The 27,221-nt window shown below is 42.9% G+C and overlaps 2 protein-coding genes across 4 annotated transcripts in view; one reads left to right on the plus strand and one right to left on the minus strand.

The window, feature by feature from the left end:
- Window positions 1-8,798: 8,798 nt before the first annotated feature.
- Window positions 8,799-11,110, minus strand: LOC311209599 (uncharacterized protein). The gene is made up of 2 exons (XM_084287035.1): window positions 10,479-11,110; window positions 8,799-9,839 (listed from the first exon to the last, which is right to left on the minus strand). The coding sequence occupies exons 1-2, from the start codon at window positions 10,984-10,986 to the stop codon at window positions 9,181-9,183; spliced, it is 1,167 nt and encodes a 388-aa protein (XP_084143161.1). The 5' UTR covers window positions 10,987-11,110; the 3' UTR covers window positions 8,799-9,180.
- Window positions 11,063-27,221, plus strand: part of CDAN1 (codanin 1) — a 29,251-nt gene continuing 13,092 nt past the window's right edge. For 2 of the 3 annotated variants that reach the window (XM_084287032.1, XM_084287034.1), the window contains exons 1-17: window positions 11,063-11,476; window positions 13,372-14,072; window positions 14,702-14,926; window positions 16,076-16,269; window positions 16,714-16,836; window positions 17,416-17,494; window positions 17,897-18,017; window positions 18,424-18,533; window positions 19,226-19,315; window positions 20,401-20,476; window positions 21,511-21,719; window positions 22,463-22,577; window positions 23,398-23,541; window positions 24,199-24,365; window positions 24,970-25,051; window positions 25,757-25,846; window positions 26,750-26,804. In XM_084287032.1, coding sequence (XP_084143158.1) covers window positions 11,153-11,476; window positions 13,372-14,072; window positions 14,702-14,926; window positions 16,076-16,269; window positions 16,714-16,836; window positions 17,416-17,494; window positions 17,897-18,017; window positions 18,424-18,533; window positions 19,226-19,315; window positions 20,401-20,476; window positions 21,511-21,719; window positions 22,463-22,577; window positions 23,398-23,541; window positions 24,199-24,365; window positions 24,970-25,051; window positions 25,757-25,846; window positions 26,750-26,804 — 2,905 coding nt within the window. In that variant the 5' untranslated portion in view covers window positions 11,063-11,152. The remainder of the gene's footprint in view (window positions 11,477-13,371; window positions 14,073-14,701; window positions 14,927-16,075; window positions 16,270-16,713; window positions 16,837-17,415; window positions 17,495-17,896; window positions 18,018-18,423; window positions 18,534-19,225; window positions 19,316-20,400; window positions 20,477-21,510; window positions 21,720-22,462; window positions 22,578-23,397; window positions 23,542-24,198; window positions 24,366-24,969; window positions 25,052-25,756; window positions 25,847-26,749; window positions 26,805-27,221) is intronic. The other variant, XM_084287033.1, reaches the window with a different exon arrangement.

Consider the following 27,221-nt stretch of genomic DNA (forward strand, 5'->3'; position numbering starts at 1 on the left):
AACAGGTAACTGTTTTACAAGTGAGAAAGAATATAGCACCTAAGGTTTTTTTGTGCTCTCTCCAAAAATACAGACTTATCCATTGTTGCACTTTACTATATATGGCAGGGGGGTTGGAAGAGTTAGTCTTTAAAGGTTCCTTCCAACCCAAAACCTTCTGTATAAAATAAATCAATGTGGTAGAAAATCACCTGTACTTGAACTACTTGCCAATTGAAAAATAGTAAACTATGCCAAAATAGAGAAAGAGATATCAATCATGATTGATGACCCAGGCTTCTTTCAGTGCAATAAGAGGTAAAAGGCCTGTATATCACTGATTGCATTTTCCTGTGTATTCAACAGGATTTAGTGAGAAAATCATGAAAATACAAATGGGGGAGTGATTGTAAATAATATGTCTTGAACTACTCGCTCTTCTAGAGTTTTTTATTGCTTGATACCTTCCCTCCAAAACTTGCAGAACTGCATACTATAGACTAATGTAGCAATCAGTTATGTAGTTAGATAATGGCCAGCTGATCAACTAATATATAGATTTTACCTTAATATTTCCAGAGGGCCTGTATGATCGAGAGCTCTGTAAGCTCCAACATTTGCATATGCAACTGACTGCATAAAACTGTCAACCTTACATGTGTGTGGCCCTTGTGCAGAGGGGGAATAAGGTGTTTATGGAGGGTACCTTGCCACAAATTTTCAGGGATGGGAAGATTTTTCTTAATCATTTAGAACAGCTGTAGATGTTCTGCATAGCATTCAGCAGCTTATACTGTGATCTTTTAGCTGGGAAGCAATGTAATTCAAGGAGCTGTTGCTTTGTGCTCTTTAAGCCTCCATTTCTTTGGAGTGAAGTGCAATGGAGCCATGGCATGTTGTGGATGCAGATGCTGCATGTGTCTTTCCTCTTTATGGTGTTTCCTGTGCTGCTTCCTCCAGCACTTTGAAGCATTTGTAGAGACATTGAGGCATGAGGCCTTCAAACTGAAATAGAACTTGAAAAGATTTCACACAGACTTTTGTGCTACAATTTTGCATGATAGATTGAATTTGAGTGACAACCTCGGAAATCTATGTTACTATCAATAAAACCCATTATTAATTGCAAATGCCAATTACTATTTAAGTAAAACCCTGTTAAAAGTAATAGGTGTCATACAGTAGAACAACACTGGCAAGTTGTATGATGGTAGGCACCTATCTAGTATTTAAGCAGGATCAGTAAGCATAAAAAACATCAGTGCTCAAAGGCAGGATCATTATGAGGTTTTAACTGCTAATATATACAATTATTCAGGAAGTGCAGACCCCTGGGGAGTGACATGGGGCATTCATTACAGCCACCAGCCACATCCTATCTTGGGAAATCTGGACATATTCTTGCCTTGAAGTCTGCATGTTTGAGATCAAGATTTCTATCATATCCCACTAAACAGTCTGGATGTGGAAGAGAGGAACTGGTCCTACATATTTAAAGTAGCTTGAGTGATTTTTCATCTGAAAAGCCTTGCAAGAGCTCTACCGCTTACAATTTGTGATTATTATGGCATTAACCATAGCTGGCAAAACACACAATTTTGATTTTATATATATATAAATATACATTTGTACATGTGTGTATATACACACTTACATAGATACTGTATACTATATAGAAACAGACATATTATATATGTGTATATATATACACACATGCTTATGTGTGTATATATACATATAGGTAGCAACGGTCTCAGCTATTGCATCCTGTTTACTGAAGTTCATTTGCCAGAGTGAGCTGAGGCCTGTGGTGCTTTGACTTGGTCTGATCTCCTCTTTATCTACCATAGTTTTGCTATGCCCTGATTCTGATTCTGTGTCTCTTCTATTTTACAAGGCCTGATCCTACAGTCCTACTTTGGCAAAACTCCCTTAAGTCTTTCTTATCGCAGTATTATTTATGCAATGGTTGACTACAGTGCTCCTAAAAAATAGATTGTTTTTCCTCTTTGATGAGAATGTAGACAATGCCAGATGTACAGTACAGACTTTCCTGTACACAGAATTTTTCCATAATGAAATAGACACTTCTGTAGAACATTAAGAGGCATACATTCTGGTAAGAAAGTGGTTATTTCAATGTTTTAAAAAGGTCTAATTGCACATTAGGGATTCTTGCCTCCAATTTTTATATATATGTTAAATCAGAGAGAACTTGGATATTTTACAAAGGAATAGCAAATTAGAAGAGAGCTCAGACTCACTAATCAGCTCAATAATTAACTCATAATATACGTGTACTGGTCTTGGGTTTTTCATGCAGGGATGTTCCTGTGAGGTGATCAGAGCCATGCCTCTCTGTTCAATTCCAGTGAGGAAGGGGGTTTTCAGGTGTCTAGGTTAACACCGTGATGCCATGCAGCACGTTCTCCATATGCTTTTCTACTACAGAGTGGTTAGAGAACTGTCAGCTATAGAAAAAAAAAAAAATTACAATTATCCTTTAGATGCTCATTCCTATTTCTGAAAGGTCAAATAGCAAAGAGTATTTTTATTCTACTTTTTTAGCTAACCAAGTAGGCAGTGAACTGAAGGTTTTTGTTTGCTGTTTTGCTTTTGGCTTAGCTGTCTTGCCAACAATTTGCAGTAAGCAGTAACTTTGATAAAAGGAAGCAAGGCTCGTTGTTTCAGCTACAGGCAGTAGGCGTGGGTCATACTGTTCTTAGCTAACACATGCAATCACATAAACACATGCACCTCACACAAGAATACCTCAGCTGTCCACTCGAAGCTGGTCTTCCTTTCCCCTCCATATAACATTTGTAAAAGAGAAATCATATAACAGCCTAGATTGTGTATTAACTACCTGGAATTATGTTAAGATATTGTCAACTGCAGACAAGTTTATTTAATCACAGTAACAACAAACCTCATTTGCCTATGGCTTAAATAATTGGTTTAAAATAATAATAATTGGTTTAAATAATAATAATAATAACCTCTGAGGATAACCTCTGAGGCTTTTTGTTTTATTTTGTTTTTTAAGGAAGAATTGAATAGGAATGTATTGTTTTAAAGTCTAATGTATTAACTTGGCAATTGTTCTAGCCATTCAGGTCTGAGTACATAGGCTAATTTTACTCTCTGTTGTTGGTAACACATCCTCTCTTAACAGTAGCAGTGACAAACACTCTAGTACTTTACGTTTTTGTGGGATAATAGATACTGCTTTTCCCCAGTTTCTAGCTTTCTGAAATGTTTGGCATTTATCGGGGCTGTCTACAGGAGTTATGTATTTTCCTTTTACGAGGCTTTTGAGCCTTTTGAGAGGCTTCCTCAGCATTATATTCAGAAGCAATGTGGCTCATGCAACAAATTTAGCACAGAGCAAATTATGACCTGCAGAGCTCAGCAGGGAACCAGAACTTGGGCTGCGGGGTACCGAGAGCTTCTGGGCACGGACCGGTTTTCTCCAGCCTTTTATAGCTGAGAGAGAGAAAACGTCTTTTGGAGAAGAGGATTGTAATCACAGTGCTCTGAAACAAGCCCTGTGTATCCTGTTGTTCCTTCCTTACCACAGGAGAGGCCCAGCTGACCGGTTAATCTGCATGCCAAAAGTTTTGGTGAGAGTCTCTTTGGTTTTGCTTCAGGCGCGTCAGGATTCCCGTTAGTGTAGTGCAAAAGTAAACGCACAAAATTTTACATAACAGTAATGAATGTGGATTTGAAGTTTCTGCTCTAGGCTTTGAGCAATGCCTTTTTTCGAGTGCAAATGTTAGCATATGTGATTTATGTGATTTATGTGTTTTGCTTCTGTTTTTCCTCTGTCCACACGAATAGCTTGGATCCTTGGGAATTCTTGCTGTTCTTGTGCACGTGAAACTTTCAGTAAAGTCAGTATGAGGTCTTGTGATTTTTTTAGCTTTTCTTTTTCCCTGCATAGGGACTTAAGGAATAAATTCACTCTATTTATTCACACTACATTTGCAATTACTGTATTTTAAATTGGAAAATGCATATTTTTAATTATCACTATGGCATTGCATGCCTTTTGATCCCCCTTTTCTTTAAGAATTACTGCTGAGAGTCAGCTTTGGCCAAGAATCCGTGGTTTCTTCTAAAAACAATACCACGGGTGGGCTACTCGTAGAGGTCCTGATCATCCCCAACTGCCTGTGAGAATTCAAATGGAATCAATTTGTTACAGATCTTTTTTTTTTTTCCTTTTTAGACCTCTTGATCTTTGACCTAACTTTTATGTAAGGGAGCTGTAATAGCAGCAGACAAGCTTGCTCCAAAAGGTACGGTATAATAAGCTTGGTCTGCCTGGCTCCAGATTCTTTTATACCCCTATCTGCTGTGTGGCAGGCAAGGTCACAAATGTTTAACACAAGGTGTGGTGGGTTTTGTTTTTGGTGTATTTCACATTTTTTCCTTCTGTCTGACTGGAGATCTGGATTGGTTGCCCAGCAGCCTTCTCTGCATCCTCTTTGCTTTCTTTGGCTAAAAAGCCAAATATCTTCCTGAACTTCCAACTGTCTTTCTATAGAATCAACCCAGAGACAAGCTGCAGTGTGTGTGTGAATGATGTTAATTTTCAAATGCTTTCCTATGAATATCCAAACCAGTAAATTAAGGAAATCACCAGCAATGCCTTCAGACAAGTACTGACTTCTTGAAGCTGCAAGCCTATGTTCACTAATCTAAAATCTCTGGGCAATACCACAAAAAATGAAATTGGTATGTTAACTACAAAAACAATGTTGTCACTCCATAATGAATTAAGCATTCAATAACACAATCTGCAGCACAATTAAGTAGAAAGTGGTTCCGACGTTGTTTGTTACTATTGAGGAAGACAAGCGTTGAGTCCTTCAAATTCTCTTGCTCAATAATTGCAGTTCCCTTTCCCCTTCTTGGGAATCTTCTAAGCCATTCTTTTTCTTTTAAGTTTGCTCAGGCACCCAAGAACATAAAGAGTTGATGCCCTTGTAACGGTCATTTGTACATAAAGGTGTAATTATTTATTTTCTCATTTGTACCATATCAAGGCTTTGTACAATGTTTTAAGTTTTGTTTTCAAATTATTTTGTATTTTATTTTTATAAACTGGTTCTAAATAAAATATTCATTCAGCATGCAAAACTTCAACCCTTGAGTGTGTTTGTATGGTGATTTTACTACTTATAAAGTTGAATTTACTTATTTTTTACTGCTGTACTGTAAACCCTGTACTTTAAACAGAGAAAAAAACTTTTTGATTTTTTTTTCTGGTACAAGAAAGCAAAAAGCAAATGTCTGTTGGTACTACCATATCAAAAGTCAGATGCTCATATTGCAAATCAGAATGATTGGATCAATGGGAGTTTTACTGATTTGGCTGGTTGGTGTGTTCTATAATAGTAGGATTAGAAAAAAACCTCAACCTTCCTCTTGAAAACCCTCTCTTTCTATTTGCTCTTGTTCTTATCCGTACTCTCTGTATTCAATGATTGCCATGGCCAACTCAGATCAATTTTAATAACAATATGGTGGATTTCAGCCTTGTTAAGGCCAGCTACATATTTTTAAGAGACAAAATTGCAATTTCTTACCTAGTCTGAGGCCATGCTAATCAATTACTTTGGAGGTGACCGGTGTCTGGACGTAGTCACTCTGTGCTTTTACAGCCTCTTGTAAAATTTCATCCTCTGTGCAATAGTGCCATACAGTTTAGCTGCAGATAGCAGAGAAATTAATGAACTCAAGTTGTTACTGAATCTGAGCATTTATCCTATGTGGAGATGCAGTGTTAACCAGTTGCTCTAGTTCCCTCCAAGATCCTTTTATTTCTCTTTCTAGTAATACTAGATAAAAGTAGTGTCATCACAATTTATATGTGGTTTATGTGCATGCATGTCTTAGTCCTTGTATGCTGTGGAAAATACTGCTTGCTCTGCACAGCAGAATGAGGTTGTTAGTGAAGTCCAGAAGAACTGGAGGAAATTCCTTGGATCTTTCTTAGCATTATCACTGTTATGCCATGTATATGAAACAAATTAAAGGCCAGCTCTGCCCTTGTTCTGTTAAGAGCAGCCAGAAATGTAATGGCATGCTTCTAGAGGGTGTGTGCTTTTGGCATTCTCAGCAAAACCATCATTTGATCACAGAAAAAAGGCACATAAAGAATGAGAAAACCGGACATATTCATTTGAAGGTGAAAATAACAAATTTACACACTCTGTGCTGGAGACAGATTAGACAGGTAGCTCACTGAGCTTTCATTATTTAATAACGACCTTTCATAATTTAATAGTTCATTATTTAATCTAAATAATCTTTCATTATTAAGAACACTGTAAATGGTGATCATACCAGAAATGGAAGATTGGTCTTGACCTGGCTCCAGTATACCGTAGCAGTACTGTGGGAAAGTACAGACTGTGGGAAAGATCCAAGACTGGAACAGAAACACTGCAGGAGGTCAGTGTTGAGGTCTGGTTGTTGTTTGACTGTTGAAATGTCTTTTAGCATTACCTGACTTGCCATCTTCATTAACACAGGAGATCCAGTCCACTCACTCTGCTCTTGAGATCATACTGCACTTTTCTGCCCTTGGACTGTAGCTTCCTCTCATTTAGACTTAACCATGAGAAAGCTGTGTAGTACACACAGCCTAGCTGTCCCTAGAAAGGCTATAGTAAATGAAATGCAGGAATTAACAACTGGAGAAAGAATTGAAACACCAAAAGAATGTCTGACTGGAAAGAACTGGCTATTGCAACTCAGACAAGCTCAAACCACTGCCCAGAAATACCAGGTAAGCTTCAGATCACATCTTGCTAATCCAACCTGGAATGTCACATTATAAAGTGGCTGCCTTGTTCATGAGAACAAAACACACATGAAGGGTACGTGTTTCAGTTACAGGAAATACTGCCTGAGTGAACCCATCTGTACTAAAGGGAGAGAAATAAAAATGTTCCCAACAGGTTAACATGGAAAGCCTGTAACAATGCAGACTCAAAAATCACATTTGAAAGAATTCAGTCTTTCCTGTTTTCAGAGCCAGCAATTTATGAATAAGATAGTGATACCTGTCACCTACACCCTCACCTTTTGTTAGGGACACCTGAAAATGAGAATCTCCTCTTCTTCAAGGCATAGCTCTTGCATTAACCACAAGTGCTTAGTTGATCAGCAAAATATTCTTGTCATTTTATAGCTGTAATTGAAACAGGACCTGGCTGAGCTTTGGGATTTCACATCCTCTTCCCTCATTTCTTTTTTAGATAGTTCTTTTGAGCCACCTTAAGAATTTTGTTTCCATTCTTCGCTCAGCAATGCCTCAGAAGAAACCTGTTAAAATTCAGCTGTCCTAAGCGTGATCAGACTCTTGTACAGACTTGAGGTGAGATAACTTAATTTGAGGTAACAATTCTAAGCGTGTAACTGGGGGTGGGAGCATTCCTTGTATTACTCCTTCATGCTTGCAGCTAGTTACCTCCAAGGTTTATCACATTTTAAAATAAATGGCCTGATACCCTAATAAATAAAGGAAGTGATCCTCTAGTTTTGTATAGGTGGTATAGTGCTCTGTCAAAGCTGACCACAAAAATGGCATATCTTACCTAATATCTGTGTGTTCTTACGCTTCTGGGAGAGTAGTAGTTGGGTTGCCATTCTGTCAGTACGTCGCTTGTTTGCTATGTTCTTGTGGCAGGAACACTTGCACTAAGTCACTGGAAAACTAGAGGCAGGTGGTCATTATAGGCATAGGTCAAATTTATCCATAGAACATGAATATTGGTGATAAATGCTTAAGAGGAGGACCTGAATGACTTTTCAGGTGATAAAAGTGCAGGTGAGAGGGTTTCTCTTTTAAGTCCAATAAGTACACTGCACATATGAACACAGCACCACTGGTAATTTTGAATTTTGCAAAGCAGAACAAGTAATATACAAGATTTAAACACAAAAGCCTTAAACACATTTCAAGAAAAGCATAAGTGACAACAGTTTCCTCCTATTTAAGTATGAAAAGATGTTTCTTCATCATATTAGGAAAAAATAATTCCTTTGAGCTTGTTTCAGGGTTGTCACCTAACAGATTACTGTTTGCTCAATTTTTTCCTTTTCTTTCTTTTCCTTGGATGTATAGTTAAGAGAATGGCAGTTTTTCCTAATCTCTCAGATAGGTGAAGATGAAAGCATCTCTTCATAAACTATGCAAGAGCATTTGTTCTATCTGAAGTCAGCCCCTGCCTCCTGTAATTTGTTTAACAGCAAGTCTAAATTCTGTTTCATGTAAAACAATATGGAAACTTTTTTGCTTTCAATATTTCAATGGATGTGGTACTGATTCCAGAAAGCTTGCAAGACCTGGTGAAGACACAGCCTGCTTCTAAGCCATACTGGGAAAAGTTATTCCATATCAAAAACAGGCATCACTCATCAATTATTGTTTTTGCTGTATTTCTCTATTTTAACTATGTGACAAGAAATAGCCTACTCTGCTAGTGAAGTAAGGCAAAATGCCTCTGAGAAGGTGCATTTGACAAGCTGGGAATGAACAATAGCCAGGTGGACCAAAGCTGTATGAATTCTGGGAAGTACATTCACGAATCAACAGCCCAATCCTAAACTATTCCTAGAGGAAGCAGGTATGCCAAACCCTTCCTGTGATGCCTCGCACAGCTCAGACTTAACAAAAGTGCAAACAAAACAAAACCAACCAAACAGAAAAACATAACCAAGCAAACGGCCTCAACATTCTAAATGTTAGGAAAAGCAACTACTTTAAAACATCAGCTACTTTTGCCATTTGTTTAATAAAAAAACTAAGCAACTGGTGCAAGACAGCTCCTGCTGGCCAGTAACCTTAATGGTACTTTTTCACCCCTCTCACGCCTTTTATTTTCCCAAAAGGTCACATTAAACAAAGGATAATACAGACAAGAGTCTTAGTCAAAATAAATCCGTGTTTTTGTTTGCTTTTAAGAGAGTAAGAGGATAATGAGTACAGAAGAAAGACATTAGCCAACTGCAACAGAGTTAACAAACAGGAGATTGGTAATTAGTGTTTAATGCCACCTATAGTGAAATGTTTCCCACTGGGAAAAACGTGGGAGGCAAGTCCATTTTGCTCCTTCAAAGTCACAGGCTGGAGCAGAACATACAACAGCACCTAACACCACAGTCACTGTACATATATTCAAGTTTTTACACGTCTGCAAAGCAGAAGTAGTAGCAGCCATTTGGGTGTTCTTTCTTAATGGTTCTCAGGGGGGGCCTAGGGAACTCCGAAGGACCTGGTTCTTGTGACATGGAACTGGAACTGCAGCTGCTGCTTCTGCTGCTGCTTCCCGCCACTTGCACTCTGCCTCTGTCCTCAGTGGGGGAGACCTGGGGAGAACCCGGGCTCAGGTACCCGGCTGCAGTCTGAGTAGAGGCGGTGGCGTACGTGGTCGGGCCAGTGTTGTTTTTCACATACACGTTTTTGATAGCAACAAGTGTCTGCGCCATGATGCTGAGGCTGTTGCTCAGATCTTGCATGCCTTGCTGCAGCAGCCGAAGATTGTGGTTGACACTGTCAAAGCCAGCCTGGATCACCTGCATCTGGGTCTGCTGAATCTGCACTAGGTCCGCTTCAGTTATTTCATTTTGGTCTGCCTGGGGCCTGCCTTTTGTTTTGGCTTTTACTTTCCCAGAGGAACCACCACCCGATGTCCCCAGAAAAGGTAGTTGTTCTTGGCTAGGCGGAACCACTGCCATGTCCTCAGAGCTTTCTTCTGGCTCTACCACTTTCACTACTATTTCTTCTTTTAGGTTCATCTTCTCAAGACCAGGTTGATGAGATGGGCCAGGATCATCGTTAAATCCTAGAGGAGTTGGGGGGAGAGGAAAAGCAGAGGAGAGTCAGTGAGGAACCTCACGGTGAGATATGTTCTTATCCACTAAGCACAAACATTAGCCCTTGAACTGAGACTCCACAGCAGTGACTTGCACTGAGTTACCTTTGACATCTCTAGAATACACGCTACCTCTGTAGGCGGGGAAGAAAACTGTAAAGATGCATTCACCCGTTAACTGTATCTTTGTATCCTACAGTTCCCTCACTGTCCCCACCACAGGTGCCAAGTTCTAGGTTCCAAAAGACAAGTTCCACTGCAAACTCATTTCACCTTCTGTTGTGTGCCTGGTAACCCGTAACAGTGTGGACTAAACACTGGTTGCAAGAAATCCCTCGGTATTGAAGGTGATCATTTCAGTGCACTAATGCCATGTCTCTTGTAGGCATAAGAACGTATGTACTCGCAGGGCTTTGGACAGCCTAGCCCTGTGGGCTGGCGTTTTACCTTTGCAAGGACAGAGCCTACAAGCGTGGACGCGAGCGGCTGTGTCTAGCGCCTCACGGCCAGGGGGTCTACTCTGATGTGCTGCTTTGATGCGACTTTGTCCGCCAGCCCCACGCACGCACCGTGGGCATCCAAGCGGCGAAGGCAGCGCCCCGCACTCACCCATCTCCCCCACGGCGGCGCCGGGCAGCTCCAGCGTGTCGATGCCGCCCACGATGGGCACGGCCTCGGCGGGCAGCAGGGAGCCGTAGGCGCGGTGGTGGTGGTGGTGGTGGTGGAGGCGGTGGAGGCGGTGCAGGTGGTGGCGGCCGGGCGGCGCGGCGGCGGCGGGCGGCAGCTCCTCGGGGGCCAGCAGGAGGCCGAGGCCGAGGGCGGCGGCGGGGCCCGGCGGCCCGCAGCCCTGCGACAGGCGGCACAGCTTGCTGCGGTCGCGGCGCTTCAGGTCCCGCCAGCGCTTCTTCAGGTCCTCCACGTCGCGGGGGCAGGCGGCCACCGGGTTCACCTTGTGGCGGATCAGCTCCCACACCTTCCGCTTCTGGCCGGGCGACGCGCGGCCCGGCCCGGCGGCGAACAGCAGCTGCTCGTGCTTCAGCACCTGCTCGATCAGCACCTCCGTCTCCGCCTCGTTGAAATTGGCCTTGCGCCGCTTCGGCGAGTCCTCGGCCATCATCACCGGCTGCTGCCGCCGCCGCCGCTCAGGGGGGCCGGGGCGGCCGGCGGGCGGGCGCGGAGCCGCGGGGGGCGCCGCTGCCGCTGCCCCTTCCCCCGCCCCGGCCCGCGGCCGCCGCCGCCGCTAGGCCGGCCCCCGCGCCCCGCCGGGGAAGGGAGCACCGCGCATGAGAGGAAAGGACGCGGGCGGCCGGCGCAGGCGCCCCGTGCCCCGCGTGTTGACATGGGGAGGGGGCCCGGCCCCGGGCCCGGCCCGCTCCGCCCCCGCCCGCGCTCCCCGCCGCCGGCCCGCCCCTGCCGCTGCTGCTGCTGCTGCCGCTGCTGCCCGCGACCGCCCGGCACGGCCCGGCCCCGCCGCGCCTTGTGCGCCTGCTCGGCGGCGGCAGCGGCCGGGAATGGCGGCGGTTTTGGAGCTGCTGCTGCGCGAGGAGGTGGCGGTCGGCGCCGTGCTGCGCTGGCTCCGCCAGGGGCCCGGGCACCGCCCCGCTGAGGTAACCGCGGCCGGGGCCGGGGCCGGGGCCGGGGCGGGAAGTTTGGCCGCGGAGGGGACCGTTAGGAGCCGCCGGGCCCGGGGCCTGCAGCTCCGGCCGAGGGGCTCGGGTGGGCTCCTGCTGGGCTCCTGCTGGGCCCCGCTCCGAGCTGTGCCGTGGGCGTGTGTGTGGGGAGGGTTCGCGTGGTTCCTACCCACAGAGCGGCCCTGGGCGCTGCTGCTTCGGTGGGAGCGTGGGGCAAGGGGTCTGTAGGTAACGATCAGAGCCCCTCGGAACGCGCTGAGGTAAAACCAGCCCCCGCCGCTGTCCCCCCGACCTGCTGCGGGCAGAAGCTCCGTGGGGCGTCCCGCGATCCCTAAAGGCGACTGTAAGGAGTGGCCCTGGTGGCTCGGGTGGCGGTGCCCAGGGCTGTGGGGGCTGTGCTGACTGACTGGAAAGTTTGGCCCTGGTGGGGATTTGCTGCCTGCCTGTCATGGCTGGGAGCAGCCCGGGGTGAGGGAGCAAGCGGCAGGCTTGCGGCTGGAGCCGTTGACAGGTTTCTCTTGTCCTGTGGTGGAGGATCTGCCCCTCTGTTGGCTTGCACAGAGAGAGATGGGTGAAGGCAGGTTGTGCTCAGAACTGGTTGAGAAACTGCCTGACCTTGTGCACGGACTGTAATAATCTTACCTGTCAGCCTCTACGCTAAGCCCAGGTGGGCACCTAAGGAATGACAGAACATGTCTTGCCCTAGCTTCTGTGGCAGGTTCTCTCAGGAGCTGGTAAGAAGCTGGGTCTTCAGCCACCTGTTGTGTTCTGACCCGTTTCTCACAAGCATGAACCCCGCTGACTGGGGCTGCCTGCCCGTTACCGGGTTGTGCCAGTCCCGTACTTCTCTAGGAAGCTGCACAGGTTCCACGCTTTCAGATCAGAACTTCACTGCTGCTGTCAAGCACGGCAGGAGGCAAATCGCGACCCTGCTTTCACTGTCTCCTTTCACAGAAGCAGTTCCTTCCAAAATAGTGTTTGTCTCTTTTTGTATAGTGGAAATGTGAACATAAATGAAGTGGGAATGCGCCTGCTATTATTTTGGTATTAGTAAGGAGTAAGTTGCTGTCTCTGAGAGCTGCTTCTGCTATTATTGCAAATGTTGCTGAATACCATTGAGAGGAAACATAAAAGTATTAAGAACAAAATCAGTATTACCCAGCATACAAAGCTTTGAACTGTGCATGTTGCATGAAGTCTTTTTGACTAGTTTTACTCTGGTAAGATCACCATCTGTTTTGATGTTTACATGTGTTGATTCTGTGGTGATTTTTTTTGTTTTGTTTTGTTTAGGTTTCTTAAGTATAAACTTCATGTACCTTGAGGTTGCGTGGTCTCTATTAGAGCTCTGTGGGGTCTCAAACAAATAAATTATTTAATTGAAATAGAAGAGCAGTTTTGGTCTTGCATTTGGCGCTGAAAGTGCTTAAATGTTTGTTATTACAGCACCCCTCTGTGGGAGTGTGAGGTATTTGTAGATGAGTAGGTAACAGAAATGGCAGATTTTATTTTTTTTATGTTAGAATTATCCGTCTTACCTTAAAACATTGGACCTAGAGGTGCCAGTTGCTCCATGTTCTTGCTGGCTGTAGCTTCAGTATTACGGGTGTCTCCGGGAGGCAGGTCTGCCGGTTCCCAGTTGGAGCCCAAAGTGAATGACACCATCTGTAAACTCCTGCCAAAATAGCTTGTGTGGAGGCTGGGTTTCAGATCTATGACTGGCGCTATGGTCACTTGAATTTTAGGGGCCTGCTTTGACAAATCACGTTGGTTTTTGTGGTGTATCACATTCCCACAGTAACTACTAAATGAGTGAAAAGAAGGTATCAGGTAGCATCTTTATGTTAATGCTTTGTTCTCTTTCCTTGCAGGAGAACCACATCCATGACAAGCTGGTGTCTCTCAGTTTACTTCAGAAAGACTTTGTGCCTTTTCTGCTGAACTTTTTAAGGGAGCAAACCAGCCAGATCCTGACTAATGGACCCTCTACTCCTGCTAAAACTCCCAATTCCAAGGCCCATGGGAGCCAAAGGACAGGATCAGAAAGGAGAGCAGGTCATGCGACTAGCAGCCGAGTGCAACTCTTTTCCCAAAGGACTTCGGTGACCTCTTGCACCACAGATACCAGCTTTTCCCCCGCTGCTGCATCCAGTGGCTCTTCTTCCTTTTCAGGGTCAAACCTGTCAAGCCCTTGCAGCGACTTCCCGAGCATGGCCTCCAGTAGCAGCCCGAGCTTTGGGTACAGTCCTGTGCTTAACCACAGCGAGAGGCGCTCATCTCAGAAGGCCAGCCTGGGGAGCTTCCTGACAGCTACGCCCGAAGCCCTGCCAGCGAGGAGAGGCAGAAGGAAAGGTGGCAGCGCAGTCAGTGCCTCTGGCAGGCAGGTGCCTCGGGATATGGGGCGCTCCCTTGCTGAAGAGGAAGATGGAAGGAATGACAGTTCCTCGTGGAGTGGAGGGAGAAGAAAGCGGAGTGAAGTGCCTCTTGTTTCTGCTAGATCCCCACCCAGCCAGCTAAATCTTAACAACCTGGAGGAGTTTCCACCTATGGGTGCAGCCTCTGGCTGGACAAAGTAAGAGCAAGTCTGCCTCACTGCCTCGTTCGGGTTGCGCTGCAGGTTACTGTTATTGACTAGCTCATCCTGTTGTGCATGTGCAAATACAGAAGATGCTGTAATAAACAGTACCTGGGGGCTGGCTTCTTGTTCTCCTTGGCCAGGAGAGTCTTGTAGCAGTTGCCACGTAGGGGAGCTGACAGGTAGTCAGCTTTCTGCTCTGAACTCACCTGGTTGCCTCTTGAGCTTTGCGATGTGCCTGCAGCTTGCCATTGCACAGGCCAGCTGATAAGAGGCTGAGCACATCTTTGTCCTTGCATGTTCTAACAAGTCAGCATTATCTTGGCTCTTCACATTTCTTGTTTAATGCAATAGCAATTGGTAATGAAGAGCAGTCCTGGAAGGTTCTTCAGCTTTATTGATGCTAGGGAGAAAAGCTTTTTGGCTGATGTTCTGTGAATTCTGGTAATGAACGTTAACGTGCGGCTTCAGTTGTGTAATGCGGTTATGGACAAAGTAGTGGGCCAATGCCCGTGTTCTCTTTGGTCTTCAGTGAGCATTGGCCTCCCTGGTGACTTTGCCTTTTCTTTTGGGCAACTGTTCTGTTGTTTTTGTGATTTCAAAAGAATCCCTTCTCACTTTTTCAGCAAAAGTAAGCCGTCAAGGAGAATCAACCCCACTCCTGTAAGTGCCGAGCGCCCCCTTTCCAAGCCAAAGACGTGCTTCACTTCTACGCCTGTCAGCCAGTCTCCAACTGCTCGGTTTTCATCTGGGTCAAGCCTTGAGGCCTTTAGTACTGTCCAGGAAGGAAACCTAACTTCTGCGATAAGCAGCAGCCTTCAAGAGGAGAGAGAGATGCTGAAGAAAGAACGGTACGGTCTGAGCATGGAGGTGTTAGGCTTGTATTAATTTTTAATTCTCTTGTCTTAAGATGGTACCAAAGTGAGAGTGGAAATGAAGAATATCCAGAGAATATCTAGACCAGATATGGGTAACCTCAAACTATACTTTGCCTAAACACAAGTGACTCAGGTATTAGACATATTTATGCATATTAGACACATTAATGCAGTTAGCTTGTGCTAACTGTGTTTTGAAGGTGTGCTGACTCTGGAACAATGACCCTTATTTTATCTTTGGGAGTCTTTACCGCTTTCTTATGACTGCCTCTTCATGGGTTTGCAGATGTCATTATTTCCTGTTCCTGTCCTCCTGATAGCCTTTAAAGTGATTGTTAAAGATGTTACTTTTGAGACAATTTGGGTGTAAGTGGGTGTGATGTTGCCAGCATGGATGTTCCATAGGGATCTTTAACGGTCATTTTATATTGCTATTAATGGCTTTTTTTTCCTGCTTCTCATGGATCTTACATATGCCACTCTGCTCCTGCATTTTGGATGACCTCTGAGGCATTTTTTTTTTAACAATACCTATATATTTAACTGAGTAACTGTTACTGATTTAGAATCCTACAACTGAAGTAGTTCGTTCTTTCTGTTGTTTAACTTGTCAATATGGGATTTCATCAGTTGTTGCATTGCCTTTCTATGTAGTGGTATTAGACCTTCTCAGAGCATCATTAACTTGTAAATACAGCTGAAAGTATGTATGTGAACCCTGTTTTCATAGATTTTGCAGTGTCTAGCTGTCAGAAATTATACATGCAATATATTTCTTTTTTTAGGATAGGTTCGATGTCCTTAATGAATACTGGTTTAGGTGAGAAGAAGCAATAGCAAAGGCTAGTTAGATAATTTTGCCAAAGTGACATGGTGTGTCAGCAGAGTAGAAATTGGTGGTTCTTTTGAGTCTTTTGATTGTTAGCCAGAGGATCCTGTCTCATTAAGAAAAATGTGTTAAACTACTGTCATGGTACAAGCAGCTTTAGGCAGTATAAATGATGAGTTCAGTTATTGCAGGATTTCCTTCATGCTCTACTGCCAGGGAAAGGCCTCTTCTGATCACAGGGCTGCTGTGTATCATCTTCAGTCACGTGGTGTGTTACTGTTCTTGAATTTCAGATGCAAGTTGCTGCACCAGGCTTCTTCTCCTGCAGGGATATCTCTTGATCCTGGTACTCCCACTAAGCCTAGTTACACTCGCAGTGCAAGCCTTCCTGCTGAAAGCCATCTGGTGACCTGTGCAGATCCTGCTAAGGTTTCTTGCAAGAAGCAGTTGGAGTGTCTGGCACAGCTCTACTCATCGTGCATAGCAGGTGAGGACTAAGATGTGAGACTGATCTTTCTGTGAACTTGAACTTGCATGTGCATTGTAAGGGAGAGGTAGATGAGAAGTGAAAGTTGTGGGATAGTTACAGTGTACAAATAACATCTGGAAAAATAAACTAAGTTGACACAGTTATTAAAACAGATGGATTCTAGGTAAAAGTTTAGGGAAGGAGATGAACCTGATACCGTACTCTGACCTGCAGGAGGCTGAAGCTATATAGTCTTAGCTGATGAGGTAAATTTGAGCAACCAGACCCTTCCCTATCACATATTTCCTGTAATTTCCATGTTGATGTGCACTCTGGCTGTGTGTGGGGAGAGAGTTATTTACTGACTATGCCATAGAACAGTTCTCTATCTTTTTACCTTTATTTATTAAAACAGGTTAATACTACATATTCATCTTTACTATCTCATTTCTTCTCTTCCAGAAAACCTGGTACCAAATATTTTTCTGGAGCTTTTTTTTGTTCTGCAGCTGTTAACATCTAAAGGCACTTCTACTGCAGAAGAAGAAGAGGAGAGTGACCTTGAAGTCAATGAAGGAAGTAAAAGTAAGCAATAGAACTGAGTGGAAAGAATGTCCTTCATGGAATGGTAATGTGGTATAGATAAGTTGTCCTTAGCTTTGACAGTTAGTTGTAAATCTCATAAATAAAGCTGTGGGACTCAGCTGAGATGCTGACAAAAATCATGCATGCATGGGCAGTGCTTCTGCAGCATGATAGAGCAGAGTTGCTAGATAATGTTTGAATCTACTTTTCTGCTGTTGTGTGTGAATACCCATAGCTACTTGCTAAAACAAACTTTCAGAGAGAAAGGTGGATATGCTAGAGTCTCTCTTCCATTGGTCCTTGCAACTCAAAAGTGCTGCTGACCTGGGAAGGCTGAGCAGGAATCTTTTATTTTCCATATAGCATTAAACAATTTGGTTGCCATTACTATAAGAAGGATAGGGATTTGTCTATTGAGGTGCCAGGAAATATGAACTTCTGGAAACTTTATACTGGCCTGGAAGACTGTTTAGCTCTTTGGATATGGCAGTTCCTGTGTTCCTTGGGAGCTATTTGTTGATCATTTAGTTTATAAATGGTGACAGGTGCTGTTGTCTCATACTTATTTCTTCTCATTAGATGCATCGGGGAGACAGCATTTCCGAAGTGTGCACAATTGTGTTTACTTTGCTGTTCAAGTCTTGGATTATCAATATGAGTGAGTTGAGGCTTTTTTCTCTGCTCATGTCTACAGATGTGTGTGAGATGAAACAAGTGTGCTTGGATTTTAGAGCTTTACTACTTCCAGGCATGGAGTTACTAATTTTTCCTCAAAACACACAACTCAGCCTGAATTTGGATGTGTCTTTGAATTTCCCTTATACTGGTCTGTCTGCTGAACTTCAGCATGATTGTGCAAGAATGGGAAAGTCATGAGATGAAAGCAATAAAAAAGTGTCCCTACAGATGCCAATGGGATTTGATCCTGGGTGCCTGGGGCTTAGAACTCTTTACTTGGTAGTTGCATAAAATCTAATTAGATGTAAAGAAATGATTACGCTATTACGCTTATGGTGTTATGTCTGTATGTCTGTGGGTTTTATGGATGTTGTCTTGGCAGAATTATTTCCCATTTAGAAAAGGGGACACTGAAGTTCTTGGCTGAAAATGAACGGATTGCATCTTTTTCTCCTACCTTGCATGAGAGGCTCAAGCAGGCTTATGAAAGCAGCACAGCCAAGGTGAGTATTGGCACACCTCACCTGATGCTATCTCATACCTTTGTGGTAGTGTTATTTATGTTGGCCTTAATGCTTATGCTCATTCCTGCTACTGTTGTCTTGTCATGTCTTCTTTGGGAAGTGTCTGAAAGCGTACTTTTTTTTTTTTTTCTTTTTTTGGCCATGGGTGAGTGAATTGCAAGTTGCAGTGACTGCTAGCTGTGAATCGCTGCTGGCTGGCCATACATTGTGCTCCAGGTGCTGACTCAGCCAATGACTTTGACAGGGTCAGGTTTTGCTTTTGAGATTCGTATTTAATAAACACAGATCCTAGAACAATGGCCAACTTGATGCAATATCAGAATGTAGTTTGGGAGAGGTGGATTTTTTTCATAGCTACAGACTTATTCTTTTGTATTTTCAACAGGTATCTCTCCTGCTGCCATGCTCTGTACAATCTGTTTCTTTCCAGCCAGAAACAGACAATCGCTCTAACTTTCCCAGTGACAGAGCATTTCACATATTTAAGAAACAAAGGTAAGTCTCTTTTGCTGTTGCCATATGGCTCTCAGGGTATAATCTTTCCATGATTGTAAAAAAGGGATATTAGGAATGTCTCGTGTATGCTATATAGTCCAGAAAAAAAAATGAGATTTTCACTCTTAATTGAAAAAAAAAAGTGTTTGTCCATATTGACTGCAGGGGCTAAACTTTTAGTGTCTTTAGAGAAGAACAGCCTAATTCTTCAGGATTTATTGGCTTCTGGTAAATGCCAGTACAATGTGTCACCCTACTGGATTGCTTCTGCATATAGATCTGGTATGCTTCGTATTCTTCCTGACACCTCCCTCTGTGCTTGCAGCAACAGGGCGAGGGAAGAATGGCAAGTTGTCTTTGTCCTTGTTTTCTCCTCATAGGTATTATTTCATGTGGCTTATTCTTTCCTGCTTCTCAGTCTTCAGTATGTCTGGTAATGGGTGTTTTGGTCATTCCATCTGAGCTTGGGCATAACAAGCTTAAACACATGCTGTCAAAAACATGGAAAATGGAAACTTGCTGAAGTACTGCTAACACTAATGAGTTTTGGAAAGGTATCTGAATGTGTAGAAGCTTGAGTTACTTAATCTGAGGTAGAGTTTCACTGGGAAACTTAGGAGCAATTGAATATTCAATCGTTTTTACTTCAAACTCGAAGAGGAATTTATACCCTTAAACATCTTGATTCACAGGGATATCTTTTATGAGCTGCTGCGTGAATGGGAGGATAACCATGAAAAAACTGGCTGGGACTTTGAAAGAGTTCTGGGCAACAAGATAAGGTAGGAGTCTTGTGCAACTCCAGCTAGAACTGAAACTTTTGATGCTTTAGTATAGTTGAATTACTGGTGCAGCATACCAGACTCAGCATCCTAATTTTTATGTTCTTTCTAATGGTCTTCTACACTGACTTGTAGGGGCCTGTGCTTCTTGGGAGATAGTGTCTGTGTAAAGTCACTTCTATATTTAACATTTTCAACTGTCATCATAAAGAAACAAGGCAAAAGTGGCAGTAGCGTAATTTGATTAGTCTTGGTCTAACTCTTACCCTGCTCCCAGTCACAGAAAGTGCCATTTTTACAACCTGTGCTGTGATCTGGACATTGTTATTGGCTGCATTTCTCTATGTGTTTTGTATTTCCAATGCCCCACTCCTTTGAAGCACAGGGAAATGTGTTATATGTTCAGAAGCTCTTATCTCTTCCAGCTATTTTAGGGGCTTCTGGTGTTTTGGTTCTGAAAACAAGACAAGTTGGGCTCTTCATATGGAAGGCAAACTTTTATGCTTATTGTTTTATCAAAAATAGATTATATATAAAGAGATGTATGTTTTTGAAAGCAGTTGCCTTGTAGGCTTCAGTGGTAGTCTTAACCGTGAACCTACTCAAGTTACACATATGAAGGGGGCTTTTCACATCTGGAGCAAAACAAGGCTGAGATTTAAACTGAGAATTTTTTGTCCTGTTTGGGCATCAGAAGTACTGCTGTTGCTGTTTTCTTACTTACATCCACATGGGCTCTCAACACAGTGCTCTGCACAGTGGAGAATGGGAGATAAATAAGTTAATTTCCTTCCTAAATAAGTGTCATTGCAGGAAAGGAAGAGAGTCTTTTTATCTCTAAAGCTGTGTTCTTCAGGTGCTAAGGGAGAATCCAGGGAGAATTTTTGTTTCTATGATCAGCAGGTGAGGATCAGTGCTTGTGAAACTTGGTTATAAAGATGTTGCTTTTTGCAATGGCCTTTGAAAAGCTCTGGAGATTGCCTTCTTAAAAGCAGTTATTTTGTGCTTTTGATGTGATTTGAGGTTAAACCACTTTTTAATACTTCAGAGATCTAGTCAGCATTTTGTGATGTCTTCCTTCACAGGGCCATGATGGCTCACCTGTCTGCAACCTGCAACCACAGCCATTTTGCCAGGCTCTTTCAGAAACAGCTCATCCAGGTAAATTAGTTGATTTTGTTTTCTTGAATATGCATCAAAAGTGATTTGATCCTTCCTCAGCCTGAGAAAACAAACTGTCTTGAAAGTTTGAGATTTTCCTATTGAAACTTTTTTTTGGGGGAGAGCCAAGTCTTCAGGAAGAGAATTTCATTTGTTTTCTGGAAATATGAATCAGTGATAAATTATAGACAAGCCCCTTATCTCTATTAGATATAAGGCACACTGAGCACATCGTGAGCTGTAAGAATTCATTTTTCATGGTTATTTACTCTGACCTAATTTTAGAACAGTTAATTTTTAGAAATGTAAATGATATATTTCGACATGTGTAAAATGCAGAGGTTCCCAGTTCCATTCCTTAGCAACATGAGTATACTACCTGCAAAGAGTCTCAGGTTGTTCTGTGTAACAGCCCAACAGACTCTTTTTGATATAGTATTGCTGTTGTAGTTTACAGGAGTTTTTCCGACCAGTTTCAAGCATCATCTGACTTCACTGTAGCTGAAGGAATGAAGAAAGAAAGGATGCTTCTGATTGAAGTATAAATTTTCACTGTATTCTCTCTATAAGTGGCTGGCATATTGGTAGGTTCCTTTTGGATAGCAAAATAGACACCAAAAATACCCTTTAATGTTAGCCCACATGCATTTCTGGAAGATGCAAGCTGTTGGAATATAGAAAATTCCTCTCGTGTCCAGTCTGAATTTGCATCAGTGTTGTGTCTGTAGTTCATGAAGACCATACAAGTGATAGGTGTTCTCTCCACACATGCAGATGTTGGCTGCTAGATGTGCCTGAGTTAGTTGCATATCATCCATCTCTCAGAATCTTTAGGCTGTTTGTGGCCAAGGTGGGTAGCATGTTTTGTTGTGAGGAGAAGAGATCTTTTTTTTTATGTGGGCTGGCTGAAAAGGCCATGCTTGGATTCCTCCTAAAACAAAGTCTCATGTGGAAGGGAGAATGTGTGGGGTAATGAAATGACATGAAGCTTTATTACAAATTGTTCACCTTTCTGTTCTTTCTGTCTCCTGAAGATGTGTAAAGGTCCTGTTGGTGGTGGCGCAAGCTGGGGAGACACCCCAGACCAGGATGTCCTTAATATGCTGGGTCCTGATAATCTGAGCCGTCTGAAGAGGTTGCAGGAAAGATTTGTAGTTCCCCAGAGCATCAGAGGACCTTGCCCACCCCCTTCATTCCCAGGGTGCCAGCAGTTCTTCAGGGACTTCATCCTCAGCGCAGGAAGGTTGGCTGCCCATGGTTACCATTTCCTTGACAAAGCGTGGGTGTGTGGGGGGCAAAACCAGCACATTGCTCTTGTAGCGGGGGGTTGAGAGCCTGGGACGTAGCAGTTACCCAGGCAGAACATATCAGGAATGATTTAAAACTGCATAATACCACACTTAGTGTCCTTGGCCAGTGAACATGTTAATAGGTTCTGTCCGGGGCATAGGGTGCTACCTCAGGCTAGATGGTAAACTTCCTTCTGTAAAGCACAATATCTTGTCACAGGACACCAGCATTTTCTAGTGCCAAGGAGGGCAGTGCTTTATAGCAAGGGCACTGGACTGTGCAAACATTCCTTGTGTGGTAGTGCATGAAGCCAAGGAGTTAGAGGATGAAGCCATTTTTTTTTTTTTTTTTTAATGAGTTTTTCCACAGTCCACAGCATGGATGTGTTGTGATAGAGGGGAGGTTTGAATCTAAGTTCACTTACTTTACAGCTTCCTGCCTGGACAGATTCATATTATTAATGTTTTGCTGGGACTTGATAAATAGCATCTGTTCCAAGGAACATGAGTGGAAAAGGCGGTCAGCCACTGCTAGTTTTGTCATTGTTTTCTTGCCTGTCAGTCAGTTACTGTGGTTTACTCTGGTTGTCATCTGATGCTTGATTAACTCAAGACACCAGCTTGAAATTTTGTGGTGTGTTAGTTGAGGTTTTACTGCTGTTTTCAGCCCAATCTGACTCATCATCTTTTGCTGAAGTTATCAGTTCAATCAGCACCTGGTGGATAGCCTGTGCCTGAAGATACTTGAACTAGATGGCCTTACTCTGGTAGAACATGAGCACAGTGATGGGGAAGCAGATATGGATGAACAGGTAAGCTTTTTTTTTTTTTTTAACAGACATGTCTGGCAGTTTCCCTGAACTGATACTGTACCCAAACAATTGTTTTGGTTGTGAGTAGTTTGGAGCTTCTCCCACTGTATTTATGGGACAAGAGCTTCTTCATTTGATTTTATCATGGCTCTGCAACAAGTATGGATGTCTGAGCCCCTTTGCGTTTACTTGTGTGCTTCAGGATGCCTCACAGAACTGTGTCTGAAGAGATAATGCACCCTAGTTTGAAAAGCAATCTCCTGTGAGGGAGCCTCATTTTAGGTTGTTAGTACGCGTGCTAGATCTGTTTCACCAATGAAGTAACTGAGTTTAATTGTTGCATTCAATTGCAATAGATCCTTGCTACTATTCCACATAGAAAGACTTTAGTTAGAAGTAATTTGTAGTCATGTCTGTTCAGATATTCCTTTACTCACCTGTACCTATCACAGGTGTCATAGTTTGTAGACTGTTAGCAAAGTAGTAGCACAAGCTTCACGAAAACTCGCAGAGCAGTAACAGTATAAAAGAGGCATCCTGAGGTCAGTTCTCATTGTCCCCAAAGTTGTCAGTATGATGATGTGACTGAGCAGCTTCTTGTTCTAGAAAGCTCTTGCATTAATTCCTTACAGTAAGTGAAGCAGTGGAGGCAGAACCAATTGAAAATATGCCTGACAAATGTGCATTTTGAAACCTAGATTAAAAGCACTGATGAAGCTATGTGGCTGCCTTTTTTCCATGAAGGGATTGGAAGTTTAGTGTAGGTAATGGCTTTGCCAGTTCAGGGTGACATTGCCCCAGCTTACTTTTTTAATTTCAGGATGAAAAGAAGCGTTTTACTGTGGTCTTACTAAGCCTGAGACTCCTCGCCAAGTTCCTGGGGTTTCTTGTTTTCTTGCCATATCGCACTGTGGAACAGCCAACTAGAGACCTGCAAGACTCTGCAGTAGCATTAAGAAACCAAGTAAGAAACCGAACATTTAAAAAAAAGTCTAATGTGGACTATTGCTTGACAGTCAGGTTTCCTCATCCAAGGAGTGTATTGTGAATAGCCATGCCTGTTCAGAGCAAGCCAGTGATTCCTAGGAAGATGTTACACTGTTCTGTGCCCCTATCAGATATTCTGAAGTTGGGAACAGAGGACAGAGGAGTATGTATGATGTAGAAAAGAGGGAGCAATGCACTATAGTGAGGTACTCAGTCTTCTGTTATTCCTGCTAGTCTATCATAGCAAAACTCTGACCTAGCTAAGACTTGTCTTTGTAGTGTAAAATCCAGCTACCAGGAATGTTTTTGTTAGTTTCATGCCCTCTTCCTGCCAGTGTGATGTACTGAATGCAAGGAGGCAGGGGTTAAACCTTGACTCCGCTTGCACATAGTCATGCTTATAGCCTTACAGCCTTCTCTTTGGAAGTCCCTAGTAGGGATTCTGGTTGCTGTCATAGTGCATTTTCTACCTCTGCTGGTGTGTAGAGGAATGTTTTCATTAGCCAGAAAGTCAGCTCATGTTTGTACAGAAGATGAAATCCTAGAAGGAAAAGTCATGATATAGAGAAAGATTTTTCTTTAATTACCAAAAGGTAACTTCAAGCTTCTGTTTTAACTTGTCTTGTTCATTAAGACCCTGCCCGTACTGGATGTGCTGAAGCTTCTGAGACGATCTATTCGAGATCACCGTTCTATCCTCACTGTTCCTTGGATTGTGGAGTTTCTTTCCCTTGCAGATCATATTGCTCCTTTCCTTGATTACTATAGGAAGGTATTTTGTCTCTTGCTGCAGGTATACAGGTAAGAGCCTGGGAAAGTGTATCAGTTCCAAACCTCTTGTGTAAATGTTTTCTTGCTTAGTTCGGAAGTACCTAGTGTTTGAGAGTGCATGCTGGCCCTAGATTGAGATTCTTAAGAAATTCTTGGTGCAAATCATGAGCATTTCTTATCTTACATGAAGCTGCAAAAGGAGCACATTCTAAACTTCAAGAATAATGTTTGATTTAAATATGTGTTTTTTCATCAAGTAAATATTCTTCAAATCCCCATTCACCCACTCTACATCTGCAGTTGCAAATTTTAAAAATTGAATATTAAACCTTAGACCCATGGGGTCCCATGCTTAAATAATGATCTACTATTTTTGCTTACGTACATGAGGAAAATTTGAAGCGCATTTTAGAGAGTTATTTAGCAATGGCTTTTCCAGCATTAAAGCAGCATGTTATTCAGATGGGTACATGCAAAAGCGTAGAACTTGCTCTCCACTCTGTTGGTAGACAAGTAGGGAATGTGTACATGGTTACAAATAGTATTATACTAAGTGGTTTGGGATTTTTTTTGTTAATTAAATTTGTGCTAATGAAATCTAACACTGTCTCTATTTGCGTTTTCTGCATGGCAGGTTAATGGTCCTTTCTGAAGATAAGGAGATGAGTTTCCTGAACAAGCTGCTGATCCTTGCAGTTCTGGGATGGCTTTTTCAGGTAGAAAAATTAGAGTACAAAACTCAATAGAAGATAGTATTGAAATGAGTTAACACACTTGAAATTACTACTTTGTGGTTTTTTTTTTTTTTTTTTTTTTTTTTTTTTTACACTGGTTTGGGGTTCAAACCATCCTCTGTGTTCTAATGGCCTCTGTGTTCTAATGGAGAATTACTTTCCTGTAGTCGAATTGTGTGAAGTATCATTTTTTTCCAGTAGGAATTCTAATTGCTGCTTAAACACATTTTGTCCTTAAATCTGCATCCTTGTAAGCAAATTGACAGCAAATTCCTGTTAAAACTTGGAAGCTCTTGTCACAGAGGTGGAGTGTTAGCTGGCATCCTTGAATAAAAGGGGAAATTTTGTCTGCGAAAGTGATGGTGTGCAATGAACTTTTAAAATCCTTTTGTTCCTTCCATTGGAAGTAAGGTAATTTGTTAGCAGGAACTTGCTGGAACGGTGAAAGATGACATATGGGGAGGGTAAGGAAGGTGGCATGTGTTACGTTGATGAAACAAAATCTTTAATTTTATGGGGAAAAATCTCTTTATATATTTCTTTATGTATCTTTTTATGATCTTTAGTGTTTTTTTGTTTGTTTGTTTGTTTGTTTTTGGGTGTGGGTTGAAGGTTTTGCTGTCTATCAGAAATTGTTCAACTTATTGACTGCTGTTTGGGTTGTACCTACTGGGGTTTCTGTTTCAGGTTCCATCGGTCCCTGAAGAGTTGTTTTTTGCCACTGATGTCAGGCAGGAGGGAGTGATGGTGGATACTGTGACGTCTGCTCAGGCTTTGGTGAGTTAGTGCAGCAGCAGGCCCTCTGAATCTGTGGATGAGAGCAGGCTTACGATGGCCTCAGGAGTTTAAGACACTATCAAGAACTCAGCTTCAGTGCAACAGCATTGAGCAGCGAATATGTAGGCCAATGGATGTGATGCTCCAACTTATCCAAGTGGCTAGATTGCATTGCATCCTGGATTATAAACTACGTGTGTTAAGAGCTCAGTAGCTTTTGTCAGGCAAAGGCCAACTGCAGCAAGAGCTTGTACAGTAGTTGCCAAGTTTTGCAGGAGGATCAGATGCTGTTTTCCTGCTCATTGATTATGCCAGTACAAGGTGAGTGTTCTCATTAGAAATTTCTGTTTAGCATTGTCTCTTCAGTGGCAGAGATGAGATGCAGAGCTGATCATTTTGTGAATGAGCACAGTATATACTGCCCATGTGGATGGGATCCAAAGTTGTTTCTCCTTCTATGCCTCTGGCTGCACTGTGTAATACTGGGATAACACTACTCCATAGTGTGGTGTTCTAGCAAGTCTGAGAGAAGACATCTGTGGAGTTGTAATGCTTAGCAGATGTTCCTTACTTATTCTTCTCCGTGGGTAGGTTTCTCCTTTACAAATAGCAGCAGTGTCAACAGTTCTGGTTATATTCTCTAATCATCATGGTTCAGTTGGGCTTTGACAGTGTTCAGAAGCAAGGACTGAGCTACACTAAGTGAATGTAGAGCAGTTGATTGTGCATTACTGGGCTGGTCTGAACACTTGGGCTGCCAAGTGTAGAATTTTACTGTGAATTTGGAATCCAGTTATTTCTGTCCTTTTCATGGAAAGGCTGTTCTGAAACCTGCACGTGACCATGTGTATAGGATTTCCTTCCTGCTGCATTGCTTCAGCTTTTCCTTCATTTTCTCACCAGGACTCTGTGCCCTTGGTGGATCAGCAGTTACTTTATACCTGCTGTCCCTACCTTGGTGAGTATTTTATTGATATTTGTCCTAGCATTCTCTAGAACTTTCTTGGATTGTCTTTCTTAGCCCTCCTCACAGCTTCAGGTCTCAGCTGTGTGTAAGTGAGCCTTGATTAAAGAGCCTGCAGCTGAGAATAGTTATCTGGTGAAGTTGGGGGAGGGAGGCTGTACAGTCAGGATAGTTCACCTGCAGATGTTGAATACAGAGGAAAAGGGGGAAAAGGGGAGCTCATTCTTCACAAACTGGAAGGAAACACAATAAGGGGTAAGTGTACAAATTTTTCATCCTAGGTATAGTGTAGTCTGAGTTGTGAGGAATGTCTTGATGCTTGAGCATATTTCTGCTGCTGAGGCAGAGGGGAAGAATCCTTTTGTGTCTGATGCTTTGTCAGGTTGTTGTCTGAGGAACCTTCTTTATGAG

Source organism: Netta rufina, assembly GCF_964035555.1.
Source record: "Netta rufina genome assembly, chromosome: 5".
Classification (NCBI taxonomy): Eukaryota; Metazoa; Chordata; class Aves; order Anseriformes; family Anatidae; genus Netta; species Netta rufina.